This window comes from Magallana gigas, chromosome 1 (genome assembly GCF_963853765.1).
Source record: "Magallana gigas chromosome 1, xbMagGiga1.1, whole genome shotgun sequence".
Classification (NCBI taxonomy): Eukaryota; Metazoa; Mollusca; class Bivalvia; order Ostreida; family Ostreidae; genus Magallana; species Magallana gigas.
Genome location: NC_088853.1, coordinates 54211422 through 54237373, shown reverse-complemented (window position 1 = coordinate 54237373; position 25952 = coordinate 54211422). Strand labels below are relative to the sequence as shown.

General features: G+C 33.3%; 2 protein-coding genes across 2 annotated transcripts; one reads left to right on the top strand and one right to left on the bottom strand.

Annotated features, from left to right (window-relative positions):
• The first annotated feature begins 1187 nt into the window (after positions 1-1187).
• Positions 1188-7034, top strand: LOC105339058 (ficolin-2). The gene is made up of 6 exons (XM_034460662.2): positions 1188-1781; positions 2428-2512; positions 2864-3003; positions 3224-3320; positions 5166-5330; positions 5982-7034. The coding sequence occupies exons 1-6, from the start codon at positions 1482-1484 to the stop codon at positions 6251-6253; spliced, it is 1059 nt and encodes a 352-aa protein (XP_034316553.2). The 5' UTR covers positions 1188-1481; the 3' UTR covers positions 6254-7034.
• A 16866-nt stretch (positions 7035-23900) lies between these two features.
• LOC117686022 (fucolectin-like) lies at positions 23901-25952 on the bottom strand. Its single transcript, XM_066079710.1, has 3 exons — positions 25839-25952; positions 24690-24926; positions 23901-24387 (listed from the first exon to the last, which is right to left on the bottom strand). The coding sequence occupies exons 1-3, from the start codon at positions 25948-25950 to the stop codon at positions 24170-24172; spliced, it is 567 nt and encodes a 188-aa protein (XP_065935782.1). The 5' UTR covers positions 25951-25952; the 3' UTR covers positions 23901-24169.

The window sequence follows — 25952 nt, the reverse complement described above, 5'->3', positions numbered from 1 at the left end:
TACCTTTTGTTGCCATATCTCATTCATTTTTCAAACACGGTGCCTTTTTCTTAGTAAGACCGGTACTTAATTATTATAAATAATTTCAAAATTATTGATGGAGGAATTTATTCTCGACATCTTAGTCAGCGAGGAGGAAATGGCTGAATTATACAGAGACATCCGTCCCCTCTAGCAGGAAGGGGGATGAGGTGCACATCCGGCGGATGTGATGCTCTTAGACAGTATATTGAAATGCCGGAAGCACTGAATAGAAATCCATACCGAGTGTGATTCTGGATACAAGTGTACATTGTCGTTTTACAACCATGCGAAGAAACCAGGTAACGAGACATATGAGTCGCATACACCCTTGCGAGCCAAGTGCACTTTCGTCAAGAAGAATTATAAAAATCGGGAAAGTGGCCTTATGCCAGTAAGGAAGTATCCGACAGTAGAAAACAATTCAGAAACCAGGAAGCCAATCGACGGAGGTCGCTTTTTGCGGGTATTGAGATCAGTTTGGTCAGAGATAAAACAAACTCACGCGACCAAGTGGTGTTTGCACATGAAAAAGAAACCGTGATCTTGGCAAAAAAAATCTCGGAGCCGAAGAGTAAAGAAAACGTTATCAGAATAAGAAACAGTAATTTCAGTTAAATTAAAGTGTTGTATAGATGGAATATTACTAGAATTAAAAACATAAAACCATTTTGTTTTGTTTGAATGGTTGATAATCATTGGTTATATGTTTCAAAGTATTGTCTTTGTCTGGTAAAGTAATTTAAATATTTTTATGCTTTGATAACAGTGAAAGTGAAATAAACGAAATTCACCTGACATGATAATATCTTTATAAAAACCAAGCAATTTTTCAACTTCATTAGATTTAAGAATTAATTCATTTGATAAAGAGAAGATAGTTTAATTTTTTTCAAACTCATATTTAATTGAGAGAAAGGGTATGCATTTACTCACAAAGAGGTTCGATTAATTTACAGTTTATTTTACAATATCGATATAAATGGATCATTCAAAGTGCAATTAATTCGACAATAGTAGAATTCATTTGGTGGAGAATTATATCAATAATATTGTGTTTATATCAGGCCATCCATTTATTACGTCAAAATTTGGTAGTTATACATCGAAAACCTTAATTTAATATGATTGAAATAATATGGAAAAGAAAATATCCCAATATAGACGTGAATCAGAGAAACATAAATAATGGATTACATCCTGTTAAAGACGTAGTTATATCTTCAGAGATTTCCGGTCGTGTGCTTCGTGATCTAATATTCAGAACAGTTCAAAGACGTTTATTCTAGAGAACTTCCTAATATATATTATTAATTTCGTCAATGGCTATGTGAAAAAAAATGTACATTTGTGGATTTTAAAACATAACTGGCTGTCAGTGTTCACTATAGAGTCTATTTTTTAGCAAGGCAAAGACAATGTAGTTTACACGTGTTCTTAATATTAAGAACAAACACAGAATGGCAGGCCTTTTCATAAGTAAATCTCTGGAAAAAGGAACATTTACACTAGTACTGCTTTGTGTGATATTATCTTACAAGGGAGTGACATCTTCGGTTGTTCCCGGTGAGAGGTATCGTGGTCCTGTTGTCCGGGTTGTGGGGATGATTGGACAACAGCAGTGTGTCCGGGAATGTAGACACAGACCCAAGCTATGTCGGGGAGTCAACTACCGGAAACAGGAACTGCTGTGTGAACTCGTGTCGGCCATCAACAAAACGGAACCGAAACCTGACTATGTCAGAATTGAACTCCATCAGGTAAGTTCTGTTTATACATCTCTCTCTCTCTCTCTCTCTCTCTCTCTCTCTCTCTCCTCTCTCTCTCTTTTCAAACTGTTCTTCACATGCTGTACCAAACTGATAAAACTTTTCTTTTTTATATATCAGGTATTGTTTAAGTTATGGGATGTCTTGTGAACAGGCACGCAGCATCGTTTTTGAAAGTGGGGGGGGGGGGCGGCAGACTCATCCAAAAAATCTTGAAAAGTCAAAAAAAGGGAATTAGGACTTTCCCAAAATCCTAATCCGGTGGGGGGGGGGGGGGGGGGGGGGGGGTAGTATATAACTTCAATTTCAATCCTGATTTCCTTATTTTCATATTAATTTTTCCATGCTTCCCAAAAAGTGGGGGGGGGGGCAACTCAATGATGATTCCATTTTTTATGTGTAAATTTTAAAAAATTAATTGCTTCGAGAAAAAGTGGGGGGGGGGGGAGGGGGGTAGCACCCCCCCCCCCCCCCCCCCCGATGCTACGTGCCTGGTGAATACACACTATATCTTGTTCATTTCATTACCACAAAGTAAGATAATATGCATAGTAGATTCCTATATTTACAGCTTTATTTTTCAATTGTTCCTAACTTTTAAAATGTTCCAATTTTTATGCACATGTTCTCACGGAAGAACGATGTACCAGACGAGTGCATGGCGTGCTCTACTGACGATCTGTGTGTGACGCTCTCTAGTAAGAAAGTTCACTGTATTCGAGGTATGTTATCTAGTTGTTAACCATTACATCACTGGGGTAATAACACAATCATATATCTTTTGATGTCTTTAAGTACATATAGTTAAATATTGGCGTTTTCAGCTTACTTGACTCTTGTGTACATCAATTCATATATTTAAGAAGCAACTTGACTAGGGATGGGGATTCAAAGCATCCACTTACGGTGTAACAACATTGTTACACATATGTAACGACATCTGACAGCCACTAAGCACATTCATCTGCTTTATAGGACAGATATGCTCGTTTACATACCGGTTTGTCAAATACAATTGTAAATTTAATGATGTATCACACGTTTTACAAATAATATAAATTGCATGTTATTAGACAATGGCAGTCCGACGGATTGTACATCCCTGCACAACATCAACTGTGGCCTGCCTAATGGACTGTACAGAGTACGTCTACCATACCTAGGTCACGTGACAGTTTTCTGTGACATGGACAAAGATGGCGGTGGATGGACAGTAATGGCAATTTTCTAGGGTTATGTTTTCGTCATAATAAAAAGCACTTTGGTTCTATCAATTATAATAATTTAATTTTTTATTGTTAAAGTGTACAAGGTATTTAGTTTACGTTAACAAGTAGTTCATTTTAAAATAAAACAAAACGTTTACAAACTTTAATAATATAAAGAACCAAGACTTTGCCGTGAAGTGGCTACCATGTGACATGTTTATTAAGGTGTTTCAACGTCGTCAGGATGGTTCGGAGGATTTTTACCGAACCTGGACAGAGTACAAGAACGGATTTGGAGATTTGAGCTCCGAGTTTTGGCTAGGTATTTAACTGTTATTTTCTTAACCATTGTTTATTTAATTATACACATATAGATACCCGGCGCAAGCACGAGAATTAACACTTTACGTATGAAAATGATACAATGCTTAATACATAGAACCATTTTTTTGTTCGTTTTTTTATATATTGTGCCCAGTATTTAAAACAAAAAAACTTTTTATAGCATATTCGTTAACTGAAATAAAAACCAACTACATGGCTAAATATTTAGAGTAGCGGACAGGGATGGAAAATCTAAACTGAATGGATGTTGTAGGTGTCCTTTTATAAATATTAACATTGCAGCTGTCTGGAAAAAGTAGCAGTTTTTTTAATCTTATTTAAACCAGTGTCTGGTTATTTAGTGGCGTCGATTCCCTTAACCGTTTCTTAATTCAGATTTCACAAAAGTCAGTCCATGCATATATTCTACAACATACACTATAGCATAGAATTGGAATCTCATCCCTCAGCTGTGAAGCATACAGCATGGTCTTTGGTTTTAGACGCTTTTATTAAAAGGAATGGATGTTCACATTGCAAACTACTTGTAAACTTTTGCTTTTTATCAGTTTAACCCGAAAGGTTTGGAACTCTTCAGTATCTTCAGAGACGTTTTTGTTCAAATCTCAAAGCATAGAATAGCTGACGGGTGTGTCGGGTCAGTGGAGGATGCTCACTCATCCTAGGCACCTGATCCTACCTCAAGCATTTTAAAGACTGTTTTGAAATTAGTACATTGTGCCACCCACATTCAACTTCCCCGTTTTATGCATACATAAGATTAATACATATAGACGTAGATCTGTTCAATGTTCAACAATATATCGTGTTAAAAGATTATGAAATTTTTAAAAAAAACGCTAGTGATTGCATATTTATTTGTATATTTTAACCCAAAGTTGTCATCTAAAAAGTTTCTGTGCAATTGGTCAACTTGCCCTTCACTTTCCGCCATGAAGTTAATAGGTCTGACCGCGCTCCTTGTGAAAAAGTTCTGGAAAGTTCTTTCCATCAAAACTATCATAGAATTATAAAAAAATCACATAAAATTATTCCCATGTAGTTATTAAGGTTGGTTTTCGAAAATTAACCATAAATTTTCGATCCAATGGGTCTGCCTGAGATGCATGACCAACTCGTCCTGTCAACCCACGTTCTTGGTAACCCTTTTCTAGAAAGTTTTACCTTATTTCTTCTCAAGAGGTCGTGCTTTTCAAGCACCTATCCATCAAAACTAAAATCTTGCGTTCCTCAATATAATTAAGGTAATATTCTTCACCTACAGATTATTTACAGGTATCCTAATAAGGGTGATATACAAATGTATATGTATATTCCATAGTCTATTTTTTCTTAAACACTTCAAAATAGCTTGGAAAAGGTGGTATGAAAGTTTATTCAATGGTCCTTATCTTTTTTATTTAATTTCATTCATGTATACTGTTTATTTTTTCTTTCTAAGTTTTAGTTTTATTACAGCTCACTGTATAATATATTTTTTATCACATGTTAAGCATGAAATTTTACAAAACAATTGGACAAACATGTGATAAAAATAATCTCTCATTATTTTGCGATCATATAAGAAACTCATGATTTGCGATGGTTTAAGATTTTTATCTAACTGGTTTTCGTGTGATCGCCAAGGCTCGGGGTAAAAAAATACATGACTTGGATAAAATTCTCGATATCCTATATTTAACGTTTACGTGTATGTTTTATTTTTTGGAACATTGTGCAACAACGGTTCTATATTTGTGTAATTCGATTTTAGGCAAATATTTTGTTGTTGTATTACAGTTCACTGTAGATGTATAAAATATATTTTCATTGTGTATATCAGGTAATGACGAACTACACTATCTGCTGAGTCAGGGGACGTATGAGATGAGGATGGATATGGAGGACTTTGACAACCAGACACGTTACGTCAAGTACAGCAGTTTTAACGTAGGAGACGAATCAACCAAATACACCATCACGTTGTCGGGCTTCTCGGGAGATGTTGGTAAGAATTTGTTTTCCTTTCATACAGATCTGTGAAACTGCATTACTTATATTGGTATCTTAATGGTAACCATTTTTCTTTTTCATTTGCGAAAAATATATCTGAGCTTCATAACTTCATAGACTGCCTTTTTAAAGAAAAAATCAACAAGGATATAAACTATAGGCACAGTTGAAGAACGGTTACCAGAAAATAACCACTTCAATATTTGGTTTATGCTTGGCAAGAGGCGTTACCATTCTTTTTCTTTTTTTCATCAATGTTACAAACTTATCACAGTAAGGTTGTTAAGTTAACGCATACATGTTGTGTGCATCAACTTTAAATCGCTTTAAAAACTGGTCAAACTATGCATTGCACCACATTAGGTACATACAAAAGAACATATCTATTTACAACGTGCATTCAATCAAAATATATATCGGATCCATGCGCGGATCTAGAGGGGGGGGGGGGGTCGGGGGGAGGGGGGGTCCCGACCCCCCCTGGAAAATGAAAATTTATTAAATTTACATAGTAAAATTATCGCGAAAATATGCCTCGGACCCCCCTGGCAAACACAATTATCCTTCGGACCCCCCCTGGAAAAATTTTCTGGATCCGCGCACGGGATCTAGCGTTTATAAAGTAGCACTAGGTTTTTTATTGTAGATAACTGTTTCACGAGTACAACTTTAAATAACCCGATAAACAATATGAAGTTCTCCACATGGGATGACGACAATGACCTTCAGTCAGGTTACAGCTGTGCTTCATCGTGGAAGTCAGGGTGGTGGCACAAAGGTTGTTCCTGTTCTAACCCGAATGGTCTCTACCTAAGAGGGGAGACTTCGTTACAAAATCAGGGGATCACCTATGGACCATGGCGGAATTTTTGGTATTCGCTGAAAAAGACACAGCTCATGGTCAGAAGAGTAAATTAGGCAATAAAGACAACTACGTGTGGTTTGAAAGACCGTTAGTAGCCTTCTCATGTTTCTGCCTATTTATTTATAGATAGAATTGACAGATTTACCCTTTGTGTATCACAAACGTGAACAAATAATGACTAACAATTTCTTTTTGTGTGTTTTAAATTATATCTTCTAGTTAACTATTTATCTTTCTTTTTGCGAAAAGTTATTAAAAAAAATTATACACTGTCATTCGATTTTATTATCTAGTATTTAGGAAAATTAATGAGTGGAAAGAAGAAAGGTGTGTACCAAAAATATCTGTTTTTAATGGACCAGCTTTTTTTCAATCAAGTAACTGAGTGTGAAAACTTTTCCTCCACTTTTCTTGTAATTTTATTCACATATGTACAGTATTAATATTAAAAAAAAAATTTTCACAAGCCTTTTGAAAAATAAAGGGTTAGAATGCTATTTATAAAAGTAATATTTATCAGTAATCAGTGATTTATTTGGTTGATTTGTAGAGTCATTCCTACATGAGTAATTAAATACAGTGAAGTCAATTGCATAGGTTCTGATACCATATATCTGGTAAGATTTATGTTTTGTGTGACTAACATATAAATGTATGTGGTGTCCAAATTGTCTAAACTTTGTCTATACTTATTTTTGACATTTATATCTAAAGTCATAATTATGCATATATGTGATACATTTACAAATTGATCATTCTTAATAATAATGGTGAAATATGAACAATTGATTGTATTTTAATTTGATCTATTTTCCATTTCATTAAAGTAGTAAATGTGATTGAATTATGAAATGGAGTTATTGTGCTTGATATATGTGTTTATGTTGTCATTTAACTAAGGACATCATGACGAGATAATGGAAAATTTTGACACTTCCGAAGCTTTTACATGGAGAGAAAAACAAAAAAAGACTCATCGAGTTAAGCCGTAAGACTTAATGAAATGATTGAATGAAATGATTTCTCTTTGGAGTTAAGAATTTACTTAAAGAAATGTTCCTGTTGACAAGCAGATTCAACGTTTTATCGAAAAACATCGTGATGATTTGAGGATTATTGCTGACAAAAAAGTCAACGAAGATTACAGAATGAAAGCTATATATGAGGGGTCATCATTCGTAATTTATTGAAATGGAATTTGAGTAAAGTTCGATTTGCTAAAACTAAAATAAAAGAAAACGTTAATTGAAGAGTATAATAGGAGTGGACCTTAATCCAGAATGGATAGGTAGGCCTTTAGCTGATGAACGTGTAAGAGAAAAACTGGGTAGATTAGAGAAATTGATTGTTAAGGCTGTTGTTTACTCACGATATTTTAACACAAACGGGTCGCCGTAGTTAATGATGTCGTAATTGTTTTAAGATCCGAAAGAAGAAAAATATATTTTAGATTTATGTATATAAGTCATTTAATTTAAACGCTTCTTTAATTTTATCTTTGTTGGCTTATTAATCATCAAGCAAAGGATTTTTAACTGTTTACGACATTATTCATCAAGCAAAGATTTTAAAGGCTTTACGACATATGGCGTATATCAGCGCGCGGTAACATGTAAACAATCGACTGTCAAACTGTTTTTGATCTGATTCTCGGTAATACAATCATGCTATGCTGGAAGAAACAAGGCTTCTCAAATAAGTCAAACCAATATACAATAAATTCACGCCTTCTCGCTGGACAGGCAATAGGACCACAGATGAGCACAATTATTGCGAGAATTCTCCTGTTATTCATGATAACGAGACCGACGATGCTCAGACTATACATTATCACGATGGCCTGGTGTAAGTTCCAGAACCCGCAGGTAGCGACGTTTCCGTCTCTTTCAATGACTTGGAAAATTTTAGGTATTGCTTTAGATGAAAAATTTAGGAGAATAACCCGTGCTATCATATATTATTTATTATATAATGTAGGAAATTTTACCACGTTTACAGTAAATACACATTTTTGAAGTGTATATTAGAAAGTGTGTTCTTTCGAGTTAATCAAATGAATTGTTGTTTTAGAATAATTTTAGAAGTTTTAGAATAGTACCTGCAAACTATTAATTTTTTTTTTACTTATAATGTTATTTGGTTTCATGTTGCACCTGTTTAACACACGAACCCATCTGAACCATGTAATTTGAAATCTGGGCGCCTACACTAGCAAGGAGAAAAACAAGCCTTTGGCATTCCCAATAACGAGTGACCGTTTGTTATTGAAAAAACACCTGGATGAACAAATTCGTGAAATGACAGTAGATCTTGAAAAGCAAAGAGATAACGTTACATTCTGGAAAAAGTTAGCTGGAGCAGCAATGAAGAGAATAACCCTTTTCAACAAGCTAAGGAGTAGTGGTCTCTAAACTGCTGTGTACGAGTTATGAAAACCGTCAAAACTGGGCAGCAACAATAAATGAAGAAATAGCAAGTGGCCTGAAGCCATTGGAGAGGATCTTACTGAAGAGGTGTGAGGTTTTTTTACTCATCTGGGTCTCAGGGTATAGCTCATTAGCTTTTTATTGTTACTTTTATGAAAAAGATATGCATTATTTTACAAAAGAATTTAGGCTTGGCTGATTTTTTTCCTGAATATTTTGTTCTACATTTTTTTTTTCAAACATATACATTGGGGCGGGCTACTTTCACAAAGGGGTTGGGGGTGAGAATCTGAAAATTATATTTATATGGCCTAAGGTTAACCTTTTTCTTGCATATGTTGAAGGTGACATGAGTATGGGACACTTGTCAAAATTAATATGGATTAACCCTTAGGCTGCTGATTTAATTTTTGCCAAGATGGCCGCCACTGCTGAATTAATTACAATTAATGGTAATTGACCATCAGGTTTTAAAATAATATATCTCAGCAACAATATATGCTACAGTTACTAAATTTATATATTTAAAATTATCTAGGTACCTTCAAATGTGAAAATTTAATTAAAATTAATGCCATTTATTGTTCCATTCTGAATTTTCATATTTTAGAACTATATTATGACTGTGAAAGATCCTTAGTATATCAGTAAGTCATACATTGTGAGATTCATTTTTATTCATATAATTTTTGAACATCAGGTAAACAATTTATAGGTAAGAATAACAGAAAAATAAAGAAATTAATAACCGTAAAGTATTGTGTAAAACACACACTCATGTATAATACCTACTCAAAAAGTTAAATGTCAAATGCTGCAAAAACCGCTGTTCCTATAATGCGCACCCAAAAAATGAAGGAATTTGCAATTGAGCTCTTTGAAATGTCATTGATATGCTTGTGTTAATAATGTAATTTAACTGCTTATTAATTATAACATTTACGGATCTAAACCAAAACAACATCAACAAATTATTAAATTGAGAAATCATAGTCCAAGTCATTTCCAAAACATTGTGAAGAAACATTTGTATGTCGTATATGTAACCAGGTTGTCTGAGCGCTGGCACAATACGCCAGATGCCTTGGGTTTGGGTTCCGTTTGAGACATGACTTTTCACCACTTGATACATTTGGCACCAAACATTCAAAACACAATGTCATTCCCCATGAATATGCTTTATGTCATATCCCGTACTCTTGGAATCCATGGATGAATTTCTGTAAGAGGGAGGGTTTGTAAATGGGTTAACAGGTACGTAACTGTCAGTTGATATATCAGGTATCATTGGTTAGAGGCCCTGGGTTGAGTCCCGTTATGAATTGACTTTTCAACTCCTGTTACACATAATGTCATTATCAAGTCGTACAAATGATCAATCTATTTTGAACAGTGTAAAGCAATAACATTGAACTGCTTAACTGGATACAAAGTAAACAAGTTAAATAAAATCATAGTAATTGTCAATCTTCCTGCACTTGAGAACACCCAGTGAAGTCTGACACAAGACAGGTGCATGCTTCGGACACCGCAAATAATGAACAGTCAACAGGTGGCTAGTGACGTAATGGCAAATGCACTGGCGATAACTTGTTTGATGCACGGAATAGTGGTCATAGTGGATAAATATGTGATCATGTATGACATGTATAGTTGAATAGTGAACATCAGATTTCTAATGCAATCATAAGGGGAAGTTTAGTAAACACTAAATGATAGAATAAGCAAAAAGTAGTTAAGATAAAGCAGAGACTGGACGTACTTTCGTATTCCAATTTGCAAAAGCTTAAGATTTTTTCTTAAAGTTGGATTGAAAATGGATTCATATAAGTATTCAAATTTATAAAAAGTTTTTAAAACATTAATAAATCTTTGTTTTTTTTTTTTTCAGAGGGCAGCCAGACTTAGAATCACCACAAAAAGGTCTGAAGGATGACGCCTTACAAGGATTGAAAAGGGAAAAGGTGATGAAAGTCCTGACACCAGAATATATCTCTTCAGAAGAATCCGACATCAATGAAGGGGGAGAATTTCAACATTTTATTGTCAGAAGACTACCATGGCAGAACGAGAGATTCAGGAAACTGAAATACAAGTTGGAGGAAGTCCACAAGGCCAGGCTCAGCCCACAACATCAAAGGCAGTTAAAGGCCAGACGTGTATCAATGGTGACATCCAAGAAAAAAGCCCCCGAAGATTGCCCCAAGTTTGTTAGGAGGGAAGAAGACAACCTTTAAGTAAATGGACTATATTTGGTATGGTCAAATATCTGCCCCCAATTTTTTAATAGAATTGTATACAAATCAAGTTTTCGTCAATCTTTGTACAGAGGATGCCTCTCACTTTAATCTTGCTTTAAGTCATTATTGTCCATTTGCTGTTTATCTTTATATGTCACCTAAAAGACCCATTTCCCGCAATATTGCAAACAAATGAAAATATCATCATTTTTTCTTTATATTTTGCATTCAGAAAACTAGAGCGCAGGTCTGCTTAAGTACGACTTTAGCATTTGTTTTTGTTCATATAAGTTTACACATTATGCTAGAAAATGGTACTTAAGCATGCCTGCGCTCTGTGCCCAGTCAAAAAACCACCAGTAAACACCCATAAAAAACATCATTTTAACAATATAAGACAATCTTTATGACGTCTCTACCTTATGACGTCACAATGGTGTGAATTTTTTCAATAAGATTTCAACAATCTTCCACCTTACATGTATTTTGAAAGCTCTTAATAAAACTTTAATTTCGGTGTGCAACATGCATAATCCACGTATAGTCCTTTGAATGACTTAATGTTCACAAGTGTTTTTATTTAAAATGTCTTTTATATGTTTTTGTTGATAATTTATTCTTTAAGTTACCTTTTTATATTTGATGTAGTTGCTAGCACTGTGTTTGTTCTATTTATCATTTAAATAATAGCTTATTTGACAAGAGTGAAATTTTGAACTTTAACTTATTATTCGATATTTTCTTTTAATATAACCCCCCACAAAAGATAATAAAACAACAAACAAAAAACAACAGCTTTCAAAATCAATAGTAGCTTATTTGTTTGACATGTGTACTGATTTCAGTTTGAAGCTATTTTTTGCATTTATATGTGTGTTTAGGTGTTTTTGAAATGTAGATTTATTTATTTAATTTATTTTTTGTATTTAATGTTATTTATATCTATTGTACATTTGTATCTCTATTTATTTGATTCAATAATTTGACTAGGGCCTTAAAATTGTGATTGTGTGTGGTTCACAGCCTTTCTTTTATTATGCGACCACGGTTTATACAACTTAGTATTCTATTTTGATATACATGTATATTTTGTAATGCACTTGTTTGTTTGTAACAAGCCATTCAATGACTTGGCAGATGAATTATCTTTGATTTGTTTATGGTATGATTTTTAGGTTGAATTAAGAAATATAAAGTTAGTTAAGGGGGCTGGATGGTCCCGGCTATTTCTACACTATACAAATCTCCTTTAGAATTTCCGCTTGTTAAAGATATAGGAAAATATGAGGGATAATTTGTTGACCATCCAACCTTCTTAAATTTTAAATTGATTTTCACTTGTAATTCTAACACATTTTGTTCAAAAAGTGTTTACAAATTTTGTTTTAAATTTGTTTTTCTACATAGAATAAGTTGCATTATTGAATACAATGACGTTGGTGTTTTGTTATTTAGAGAAAAGTAGGCAACACATTTAAGATGTAAGAAAGTTCATTAAAAATCAGGAATTCTTAAATTTTAAACAATAAGTAAAGATGTCAGGAATTGTGTTTACTGAATCAATATTTAGATGACAAAGGATATCAGAGGTTAATAATTGGTATAATAATAAATTATAACACATATCTAAAACGACACCCTTTCTTAAATATTCAACAAAATATCATCAAAAAGAGCAGTATGAAGAGTGACTAATTGGTCAATGAAATGAAACTGAATGGTCACTTAAAAATGACTATTTTGATAAATGGTATAGGATATGTGATTGAATATACGCTGAAATATGACTAAATCGCTACTTAAAAAAGATTGAATGGTAGCAGAAATGTAACTGAATGATACATGTAGCTGAAATATAACTGAATAATAACTGAAACATGACTGAATGATAACTTAAACATGACTGAATGGTAACTGAAACACGACTGAATGGTAGCTGAAATGTGACTGAATGGTAGCTGAAATGTGACTGAATGGTAACTGAAATGCTACTGAATGGTAACTGAAACATGACTGAATGGTAGCTGAAATGTGACTGAATGGTAACTGAAATGTTACTGAATGGTAACTGAAACATGACTGAATGGTAACTGAAATGTGACTGAATGGTAACTGAAATGTAACTGAAACATGACTGAATGGTCACTGAATTGTGACTGAATGGTAACTGAAACATGACTGAATGGTCAATGAAATGTGACTGAATGGTGACTGAGAAAGGAATGAATGGTCACTGAAATGAGGATTATTGCTGACAAAAAAGTCAACGAAGATTACAGAATGAAAGCTATATATGAGGGGTCATCATTCGTAATTTATTGAAATGGAATTTGAGTAAAGTTCGATTTGCTAAAACTAAAATAAAAGAAAACGTTAATTGAAGAGTATAATAGGAGTGGACCTTAATCCAGAATGGATAGGTAGGCCTTTAGCTGATGAACGTGTAAGAGAGAAACTGGGTAGATTAGAGAAATTGATTGTTAAGGCTGTTGTTTACTCACGATATTTTAACACAAACGGGTCGCCGTAGTTAATGATGTCGTAATTGTTTTAAGATCCGAAAGAAGAAAAATAAATTTTAGATTTATGTATATAAGTCATTTAATTTAAACGCTTCTTTAATTTTATCTTTGTTGGCTTATTATTCATCAAGCAAAGGATTTTTAACTGTTTACGACATTATTCATCAAGCAAAGATTTTAAAGGCTTTACGACATATGGCGTATATCAGCGCGCGGTAACATGTAAACAATCGACTGTCAAACTGTTTTTGATCTAATTCTCGGTAATACAATCATGCTATGCTGGAAGAAACAAGGCTTCTCAAATAAGTCAAACCAATATACAATAAATTCACGCCTTCTCGCTGGACAGGCAATAGGACCACAGATGAGCACAATTATTGCGAGAATTCTCCTGTTATTCATGATAACGAGACCGACGATGCTCAGACTATACATTATCACGATGGCCTGGTGTAAGTTCCAGAACCCGCAGGTAGCGACGTTTCCGTCTCTTTCAATGACTTGGAAAATTTTAGGTATTGCTTTAGATGAAAAATTTAGGAGAATAACCCGTGCTATCATATATTATTTATTATATAATGTAGGAAATTTTACCACGTTTACAGTAAATACACATTTTTGAAGTGTATATTAGAAAGTGTGTTCTTTCGAGTTAATCAAATGAATTGTTGTTTTAGAATAATTTTAGAAGTTTTAGAATAGTACCTGCAAACTATTAATTTTTTTTTTACTTATAATGTTATTTGGTTTCATGTTGCACCTGTTTAACACACGAACCCATCTGAACCATGTAATTTGAAATCTGGGCGCCTACACTAGCAAGGAGAAAAACAAGCCTTTGGCATTCCCAATAACGAGTGACCGTTTGTTATTGAAAAAACACCTGGATGAACAAATTCGTGAAATGACAGTAGATCTTGAAAAGCAAAGAGATAACGTTACATTCTGGAAAAAGTTAGCTGGAGCAGCAATGAAGAGAATAACCCTTTTCAACAAGCTAAGGAGTAGTGGTCTCTAAACTGCTGTGTACGAGTTATGAAAACCGTCAAAACTGGGCAGCAACAATAAATGAAGAAATAGCAAGTGGCCTGAAGCCATTGGAGAGGATCTTACTGAAGAGGTGTGAGGTTTTTTTACTCATCTGGGTCTCAGGGTATAGCTCATTAGCTTTTTATTGTTACTTTTATGAAAAAGATATGCATTATTTTACAAAAGAATTTAGGCTTGGCTGATTTTTTTCCTGAATATTTTGTTCTACATTTTTTTTTTCAAACATATACATTGGGGCGGGCTACTTTCACAAAGGGGTTGGGGGTGAGAATCTGAAAATTATATTTATATGGCCTAAGGTTAACCTTTTTCTTGCATATGTTGAAGGTGACATGAGTATGGGACACTTGTCAAAATTAATATGGATTAACCCTTAGGCTGCTGATTTAATTTTTGCCAAGATGGCCGCCACTGCTGAATTAATTACAATTAATGGTAATTGACCATCAGGTTTTAAAATAATATATCTCAGCAACAATATATGCTACAGTTACTAAATTTATATATTTAAAATTATCTAGGTACCTTCAAATGTGAAAATTTAATTACAATTAATGCCATTTATTGTTCCATTCTGAATTTTCATATTTTAGAACCTATATGACTGTGAAAGATCCTTAGTATATCAGTAAGTCATACATTGTGAGATTCATTTTTATTCATATAATTTTTGAACATCAGGTAAACAATTTATAGGTAAGAATAACAGAAAAATAAAGAAATTAATAACCGTAAAGTATTGTGTAAAACACACACTCATGTATAATACCTACTCAAAAAGTTAAATGTCAAATGCTGCAAAAACCGCTGTTCCTATAATGCGCACCCAAAAAATGAAGGAATTTGCAATTGAGCTCTTTGAAATGTCATTGATATGCTTGTGTTAATAATGTAATTTAACTGCTTATTAATTATAACATTTACGGATCTAAACCAAAACAACATCAACAAATTATTAAATTGAGAAATCATAGTCCAAGTCATTTCCAAAACATTGTGAAGAAACATTTGTATGTCGTATATGTAACCAGGTTGTCTGAGCGCTGGCACAATACGCCAGATGCCTTGGGTTTGGGTTCCGTTTGAGACATGACTTTTCACCACTTGATACATTTGGCACCAAACATTCAAAACACAATGTCATTCCCCATGAATATGCTTTATGTCATATCCCGTACTCTTGGAATCCATGGATGAATTTCTGTAAGAGGGAGGGTTTGTAAATGGGTTAACAGGTACGTAACTGTCAGTTGATATATCAGGTATCATTGGTTAGAGGCCCTGGGTTGAGTCCCGTTATGAATTGACTTTTCAACTCCTGTTACACATAATGTCATTATCAAGTCGTACAAATGATCAATCTATTTTGAACAGTGTAAAGCAATAACATTGAACTGCTTAACTGGATACAAAGTAAACAAGTTAAATAAAATCATAGTAATTGTCAATCTTCCTGCACTTGAGAACACCCAGTGAAGTCTGACACAAGACAGGTGCATGCTTCGGACACCGCAAATAATGAACAGTCAACAGGTGGCTAGTGACGTAATGGCAAATGCACTGGCGATAACTTGTTTGATGCACGGAATAGTGGTCATAGTGGATAAATATGTGATCATGTATGACATGTATAGTTGAATAGTGAACATCAGATTTCTAATGCAATCATAAGGGGAAGTTTAGTAAACACTAAATGATAGAATAAGCAAAAAGTAGTTAAGATAAAGCAGAGACTGGACGTACTTTCGTATTCCAATTTGCAAAAGCTTAAGATTTTTTCTTAAAGTTGGATTGAAAATGGATTCATATAAGTATTCAAATTTATAAAAAGTTTTTAAAACATTAATAAATCTTTGTTTTTTTTTTTTCAGAGGGCAGCCAGACTTAGAATCACCATAAAAAGGTCTGAAGGATGACGCCTTACAAGGATTGAAAAGGGAAAAGGTGATGAAAGTCCTGACACCAGAATATATCTCTTCAGAAGAATCCGACATCAATGAAGGGGGAGAATTTCAACATTTTATTGTCAGAAGACTACCATGGCAGAACGAGAGATTCAGGAAACTGAAATACAAGTTGGAGGAAGTCCACAAGGCCAGGCTCAGCCCACAACATCAAAGGCAGTTAAAGGCCAGACGTGTATCAATGGTGACATCCAAGAAAAAAGCCCCCGAAGATTGCCCCAAGTTTGTTAGGAGGGAAGAAGACAACCTTTAAGTAAATGGACTATATTTGGTATGGTCAAATATCTGCCCCCAATTTTTTAATAGAATTGTATACAAATCAAGTTTTCGTCAATCTTTGTACAGAGGATGCCTCTCACTTTAATCTTGCTTTAAGTCATTATTGTCCATTTGCTGTTTATCTTTATATGTCACCTAAAAGACCCATTTCCCGCAATATTGCAAACAAATGAAAATATCATCATTTTTTCTTTATATTTTGCATTCAGAAAACTAGAGCGCAGGTCTGCTTAAGTACGACTTTAGCATTTGTTTTTGTTCATATAAGTTTACACATTATGCTAGAAAATGGTACTTAAGCATGCCTGCGCTCTGTGCCCAGTCAAAAAACCACCAGTAAACACCCATAAAAAACATCATTTTAACAATATAAGACAATCTTTATGACGTCTCTACCTTATGACGTCACAATGGTGTGAATTTTTTCAATAAGATTTCAACAATCTTCCACCTTACATGTATTTTGAAAGCTCTTAATAAAACTTTAATTTAGGTGTGCAACATGCATAATCCACGTATAGTCCTTTGAATGACTTAATGTTCACAAGTGTTTTTATTTAAAATGTCTTTTATATGTTTTTGTTGATAATTTATTCTTTAAGTTACCTTTTTATATTTGATGTAGTTGCTAGCACTGTGTTTGTTCTATTTATCATTTAAATAATAGCTTATTTGACAAGAGTGAAATTTTGAACTTTAACTTATTATTCGATATTTTCTTTTAATATAACCCCCCACAAAAGATAATAAAACAACAAACAAAAAACAACAGCTTTCAAAATCAATAGTAGCTTATTTGTTTGACATGTGTACTGATTTCAGTTTGAAGCTATTTTTTGCATTTATATGTGTGTTTAGGTGTTTTTGAAATGTAGATTTATTTATTTAATTTATTTTTTGTATTTAATGTTATTTATATCTATTGTACATTTGTATCTCTATTTATTTGATTCAATAATTTGACTAGGGCCTTAAAATTGTGATTGTGTGTGGTTCACAGCCTTTCTTTTATTATGCGACCACGGTTTATACAACTTAGTATTCTATTTTGATATACATGTATATTTTGTAATGCACTTGTTTGTTTGTAACAAGCCATTCAATGACTTGGCAGATGAATTATCTTTGATTTGTTTATGGTATGATTTTTAGGTTGAATTAAGAAATATAAAGTTAGTTAAGGGGGCTGGATGGTCCCGGCTATTTCTACACTATACAAATCTCCTTTAGAATTTCCGCTTGTTAAAGATATAGGAAAATATGAGGGATAATTTGTTGACCATCCAACCTTCTTAAATTTTAAATTGATTTTCACTTGTAATTCTAACACATTTTGTTCAAAAAGTGTTTACAAATTTTGTTTTAAATTTGTTTTTCTACATAGAATAAGTTGCATTATTGAATACAATGACGTTGGTGTTTTGTTATTTAGAGAAAAGTAGGCAACACATTTAAGATGTAAGAAAGTTCATTAAAAATCAGGAATTCTTAAATTTTAAACAATAAGTAAAGATGTCAGGAATTGTGTTTACTGAATCAATATTTAGATGACAAAGGATATCAGAGGTTAATAATTGGTATAATAATAAATTATAACACATATCTAAAACGACACCCTTTCTTAAATATTCAACAAAATATCATCAAAAAGAGCAGTATGAAGAGTGACTAATTGGTCAATGAAATGAAACTGAATGGTCACTTAAAAATGACTATTTTGATAAATGATATAGGATATGTGATTGAATATACGCTGAAATATGACTAAATCGCTACTGAAAAAAGATTGAATGGTAGCAGAAATGTAACTGAATGATACATGTAGCTGAAATATAACTGAATGATAACTGAAACATGACTGAATGATAACTTAAACATGACTGAATGGTAACTGAAACACGACTGAATGGTAGCTGAAATGTGACTGAATGGTAGCTGAAATGTGACTGAATGGTAACTGAAATGCTACTGAATGGTAACTGAAACATGACTGAATGGTAGCTGAAATGTGACTGAATGGTAACTGAAATGTTACTGAATGGTAACTGAAACATGACTGAATGGTAACTGAAATGTGACTGAATGGTAACTGAAATGTAACTGAAACATGACTGAATGGTCACTGAATTGTGACTGAATGGTAACTGAAACATGACTGAATGGTCAATGAAATGTGACTGAATGGTGACTGAGAAAGGAATGAATGGTCACTGAAATGTAACTGAATGGTAACTGAGACAGGACTGAATGGTCACTGAAATGTGACTGAATGGTAACTGAGACAGGACTGAATGGTCACTGTAATGTTTCTGCCATTCAGTCAATTGAATGGTAACTGAAAGGTAACTGAAGGCTAATGGAAAACTACCTTGTCAGTGATCATTTCATTACCAGTCAGTACCATTCAGTCCACTGAAAGGTTAGCTTTCATCCTGTGAGTGATGTTGGAGGAAGCCGGAGTGCCCGGAGAAAACCCACGTGTCCAATTGGATGACCACCATACCCTATCACATACAACCTCTGTCGATCACGGGGATCGAACTGGGGTCGGAGCAGTGAAAAGCTAACAGAGAAGATGTTAGATACTACTGCATACAGTTGTCTTGCAAGTTGGGGAGCTCAGAGGCAGATTCTCAGTTTGTTAGTGCACGACTAAAGCTACAAAAGTGGTTTGAAAATATATATCCCTGAGTTGACTCGTTTTAAGTATTCTGCTGTACATAAACATGCTGTTGCAATTCCTATCCTTGATAAAATAAACAACTGCGAAAAGAAGTTTCAAATGACCAATTAGAACATTTCCTTGATTTTATTATGTCCCGTATTGTCATTTTATAAGCTTCTTGTGTATCGAAACTGATCTTTAATAAACTACAGTGGCAGTTTTTAATTTTTTTAGAAACATGTATTGCTATATTTTAGTTCTTATTTCAATGAAATGGGGGCTTTGGAACAAATAATAGAACTTGTCTAATCTGGACATCAATGGTTCCATATACATTGGCCAGATAAGGCAATATTTCGGATTTGACAAATCTTTAATTTACAAAAAATAAGTAATAATGTTCTATTGGTTAATTTTTCAAAATACACAATTCTGGATTAGATACATGTACGTTCTACTCAATTTTGGTAGAACTAAGTTGCAATTGTCATGATTTTATTCTAATGAAGAGGTATAGTTTCGAAAGTTGGAAGCATAATGCATATATTACAAAAAAACTTTTTTTAGGGAAGATCTTCGAAGACCATTTGTTTTTTATTTAATTTATTTGTTCACTTAAAATTAGAAACGATCAAATACAGTTTATGTTTTCTTTGGGCTCCTCCTAAAAAGCTTTTAGTAGTCATGGACCCAATTCAAAGATTTGAAGGAGCCCATGCCCATAATTTGGATTCTTAGCTTACCTGGGCACAATGCATGCTTAAATGTGCCAGATAAACCAAGAATATGTCATTATTATTATTATATTATTAATTGAACAAGATTCAAAATCAACTTCATACCTGTATCTCTGATTTGATGAAATTCGAATTTGGGTCCTTACCATACCATGTTCTTTAAATTACCATCCACATGTATCTACGATCAATTAGAAATAACCTTAAGGTCAAGATGGAAGTGCCCAATTCCTTTTCTTTTCCATCTGTGCTATCGGGAACCATGGTACCATAGAGGAAACATTACTTGTTATAATGGTATATTTGATAGGAAGTTATCTAAATTATCAAAATTTCATATTTTTGATTTTCCACGATACATTTTCTTTCTACTTAAACAAGTAATAACAAAATAATATTACAGAGTCAATACTGTAAGTGGTACGTTAATTGCATTCTTATACGCCCGCTCCGAAGGAATACTGTTTTACCCTTGTGTGTCTGTATGTCTGTCTGTCCGTCCGTAACAAAAATATCAGTCGCATTTATCTCAGCAACTATGCTTAAATTTTTACACAGTATTTGTTAGGGCATGCCATATCGTGGGACCTATTTTTGTACCAATCAGACGTCAACTTCCTGTTAAATGACGACTTTGTTTATTTTTAGCAAAAATTTTCAAACAAATTTTTGTCAAAGAATTCTCAGCAACTGTATTTCGCAGGTGCTTGAAATTTTTACACAGTATTTGTATAGGCATGCTATATCGTGGGATTTTTTTTGTACTAATCGGACGTCAACTTCCTGTTTAATGAGTACTTTGTTTATTTTTAGCCAACATTTTTCAAACAAATTTCCGTCAAAGATTCCTCAGCAACTGTTTATCGCAGATGCTTGAAATTTTAACACACTAGTTGTTTTGGCATGCCATATTGTTGAATATATGTTTGTATCAATCGGACGTCAACATCCTGTCAAATAATGACTGTTTATTTTAGCCAAAATTTTAGTCAAAGATTTCTCAGCAGCTATTTAGTGGTAACAACAAAACGATACATGAAATTGTAAGGAACGCATTTAAAAGGCTCTCACTTGTGTTTATATTGAATTTATCAATAATGCTATATATAATCTTGGGATTTTTTTAAAAACAAGAAGAGAATTCCTGGTCCCCCGGCGGTCAAGCAGTATACTAGTATCGAGTCTATCGACCAAGGCTGATTTGGGAACTTGATTATCGATACACGTTTTACACGATGTAAACGTGTATCGATTACATTAATACACGTAAACGATGTAGAACCTTCGGCCCTGAGATGTAATTCAGTCGGTCCATTACTCATGTCGATTGAACAGAAACCAGGCTCCGATTTCACAAAAAAAAACTTAAGTCAAATCTCAGACTTAAGTCTGAGTTTTTTCTCAAATATTTGAGTTTTTTCTCAAATTTAAGAAAACTCAAATCTCTGCATTTCACAAAAAAAATCTTAGTCGTGTTTTTTACTCAATTTGAGAAAAAACTTAAGTTACCTCCATAGCAGACTTAAGTCAAATCTCAAATATGAATATGTCATTAACATCATTAATACAGTATTATATTGTCTGTAATGTTCATTTCTTAGATCTTTTCCACTCAATGATCAGCGTATATGCAATATTTCATCAAGGTTTGATAAATATTTTTTTCATTAAAAAATAATGATTTTGGCGGAGTTATCTCCCTTGACAAAAATGTAAACAAAGGGAACTAATTCATTTGTTTGTGTTAAATGGAATAACTGTGCATTGATTTTACTTTCTAATGAATTTAAGGTAACCATAATGTATTTAAAGTGGTCTTTTGTTTGCTACATAATATATAAGATCATGTATAGATATGTCATCTATACTTAGCATAACAAAGTGTACATTTCATGACTTATTAACATTTTATGACTCTTGTTCATTTATTCCGATTTTCCTCTGTTGAAAACATTTAGCAGACGTTTGTTTTTATTGAGAATAAATAAAAAAAAAAAAGAGAAGTTATAAGGGGCCACTTGTGACAATGAATATTTTTGACCCAGCTAAGTAAAAGTTTTGACTCGGCTGAGAAATGACTAAGTTTGATTTGTGAAATGCAATTTGAGAAAAATCTCAGCTGAGTAAATTCTCAGGATTTGAGTTTAAACTTAGGTAAAAACTTAAGTTTTTTTGTGAAATCGGAGCCACGATTAATACACGATTCCCCGGAGCAATTCACTTGCGCAACATTAAGTCAAGAACAATTGAGAATGCTTTAACAAAGTTTTTCACCAATGTAGGGCGATCCCTATCAGTACAATCAGATCAAGGATCTAACTTTACATCTCAAGTCTTTAAACAAGTCATGTGTGAGTTAGGTATCAAACATCACACTTCAAGTGCGTATCACCCAGATCGTACGAAGCTGGGGGGAGGGGGGGGGGGGTCAAGGTCCCCGAAATGGAGGAAGTCAGAGCAGAATGTGTGATATACCACCGAGAAAATAGACATATGCAGGAAAAAAAAACCATGAAATTGTTTTATCTGATGTAATTATAAAATACTTTTTAAAAAATAAATATTTATGCTATGTTTTTATTTTTCAGATCAAGTGCTGCAGTTGCAACCAGCCAGTACTAGTACTTCATAGGTAGATGTAAATAATGAATATTCATAAAAATGAAAATTTAAAATTGATATATGCAGTTTCATACTAATTTAAAGATGTTATGGATTATGGAATGAGAAAATTATCTTATTATTATTGAATGTCGGCCTATTGTTCGCTCGCTACATGTATCTGTGAGGACTCATTGTTTAAATCGTCACTGTGAAAGTTTATGATATATATATATATATATATATATATATATATATATATATATATATATATATATATATATATTAGGTTAGTTACTGACTCACTACGGAAATATATTGGGTTGATCAATCTCATAGATGGCGAGGCGAAGCCGAGCCTTCTATGAGATTGATCAACCCAATATATTTCCGTAGTGAGTCAGTAACTAACCTAATAAGTGTTTTGTTTTCTCGAGGACTATCAAGCGACATATTTTTTTCACAAATAGCGATGATCTACGCAAAGCCATGTACAAGATGCCTTACATTTCGTCCAATTCAACTCATTTAAACTTTTCAAAATTTTCAATCTCACCTTTCAAATACTCTTTTAAAATCTTTGCTTCACCAATGTTTACTTACAATGTTTTGTTGCTATTCAATTTTAAATGTTTTCTCCCTTTCCTCTGCAGAGATTTGAGCAAATTTCGACGATGCCATTTTGTTCTGCTCCAGACAAAACAATGTGACGTCAATATTCTAAGGGCAACTACTCTAATTTTAAAGAATTTCAAAGGGCAACTACTCAAAATACTTTAAGAACTTACGGCATGCAGTTTATGTATAAAATACTATGAAATATCGAAATGAAGCGATAAACGAAGCGTCGACCAATGACGGCCATATTGCCTAATATTATTTCTCACAGAACAAATATAGAGATATATGAAGATATCACGTGCTATGTTTAAACCAATGAAAATGTGACATTTCAGTCCAAGGAAAAACAAATATATATATATATATATATATATATATATATATATATATATATATATATATATATATATATATATATAACACTTTCTAATACTGACTTCTTTTATCAGCACGAAATTCAAATTATTCAGTTGTTGACACATGCGGGCGTAAAAAGTCACGATCAGGAAAACAAATGCTTTTATGAATTTCTCTTTTATGTAATCAATAATCAAACCATCTTTATATTCACTTTAAAAGAAAACAACATAACTGACGAAATTATTTTTATTGACCCCAAAAGAGAAATAAACAGAATTCAAAGTTAATATTTGAATGATGAATCAGATATAACGGCATATGAAAGCGCTTTACATTTTTACATTAACTGCATGCAGTATTATAAATACAGCCATCATAATATGGAGACTTCTGTCCGGTGTAAAGTTGAAAATTAAGCTTTTGAAGACGTCATCTTTACATATATGTAGTTAATTAGCCGAAAAGAGATTAATTTAGCAAAGACATCAGCAATGATATTAACTAGGCAAAGTATCCAAACACTTCGACTTCACAGAGTGTGAGAGCTAGTGTTGTCTTGGCGATCTTGACAAACCTTCCCCTTGGTACAGACGAACAGTCGATGTCGACCACCAGCTGTGACAGAGTACCAGGACCAGCAAAGACACCACAAGGAGTGTTGACATCGGATTCTGTCAGTCCTACAGTGACGGTTACATTCCGAAGCCGGTCTGATGTGTCTAAAATAAGTCAAATAATAGATGTTCATGTGAAATTTTAAACTTATGTAAGTAACATATTAATAATCAATATATATCCCATATTTATTAAGGTGTGATTAACTTCATTGCCACAATTTATCCCGTCTAAAGATAGCTTGAAATTCAATTTTAGTGTAGGCTAACAAAGCAGCTGATATAGTGGGTGTTTTTACCATTTCTCCTCTACATTTTATGTAAAGCTGTAATTAAATAAAGCAAACTTAAAAGTTTTGTCTCCACTTTTATGTTTCAATTAAAATGTTGTGACTTTGGACGCTTACCTATTCCATATGTGTCCATCCCTCTATTAAATATTCTGACAGATTTGATGAAATAAACACCCTGCAGATCCACCCTCCACCAGGGATTGTAGTCACCCTTTGCTGTGTGTGAACACTTGTCTACGACAAAGTCTGTACCGTTGTTACCATCAACTGCCAAATTGGCAGAGTAGGTCACTCCCGATGTAAACGTTGATGACTGTTTTGCAGGTTTATTTAATGCAAGGTTGGAAACGACTGTCGACAATATAATAAAAATGCAGATATTTAGAGTTAAGTTTGGGAAAAAACCTGCAATACTTAAAACTGATTGGCAACAAAATACAATTCAGATATTGTATATTAAACAAAATATAACACGTTCTTTAACATTTGTTAATAAACAATGTAGTTTTTTCCAAATGTAGGTGATCGGAAGTGATACTGTAAAAGAACTTTTTTTCGCGTGCAAGAAATTTTCGCAAGGTTCGCAAGAGCCTCATTTTCGCGAATATTTTTCGCCGCGGACCGGTATTTACAATAAAGTTGTAATGAAAAAACAGGTGTGGATAAGGCTTGGTCGCAAGAATTAGTCACTGCAAACTAGCTTATCTCAGATAATTCGCGTAATAAAGTCATCGCGAATAATAATTAGTTTACAGTATGTCATTTTTGCTTCAGTACTATTGTTTTTCAGAATAACTTAATACAATGTTGCAACTTTTTTATATTCTCGTTGAATGATCTTCTACGCTCAGACATTTTACAAAAGGAGTTATTTGAACCCCCCCCCCCCCAAAAAAAAATGTCTTTTTGTATTTAATGGTATAGGAAATGCAATTTATAATTATGATTATAGCATAATGTTTAAATTATGTTCAGATTAATTACATGTACATTAAAAATAAATAGACTAAATTTTTGTAATAATTCGAAAGTGTTATACATTTCAAAAAAAATGAAGTTAAAAATATTCGTAGCGGTCAAAATTAATATTAGATATTCAAAGTATAAATATCTATGTTTATGAACTAGGTAAATGTTTGCTAACAGAAGAGTATCTGTTTTCTCAAACTGCTTCTTTGGTATCTAATGTTTAAATGAAGAAGCTTAAGAAAGGTATATCTATTTTTTATTAAGAGAGAGGGGAAAATACAAATAAATATTTACCTTCATTACAGTGTGCCCCTGCATATCCATCTGTACACGAACACGTGAAGCACCCATCCTTCTGTGTGAAAGTGCCTCCGTTCTGACATGGATTGTCCAGACACTGATTCATAT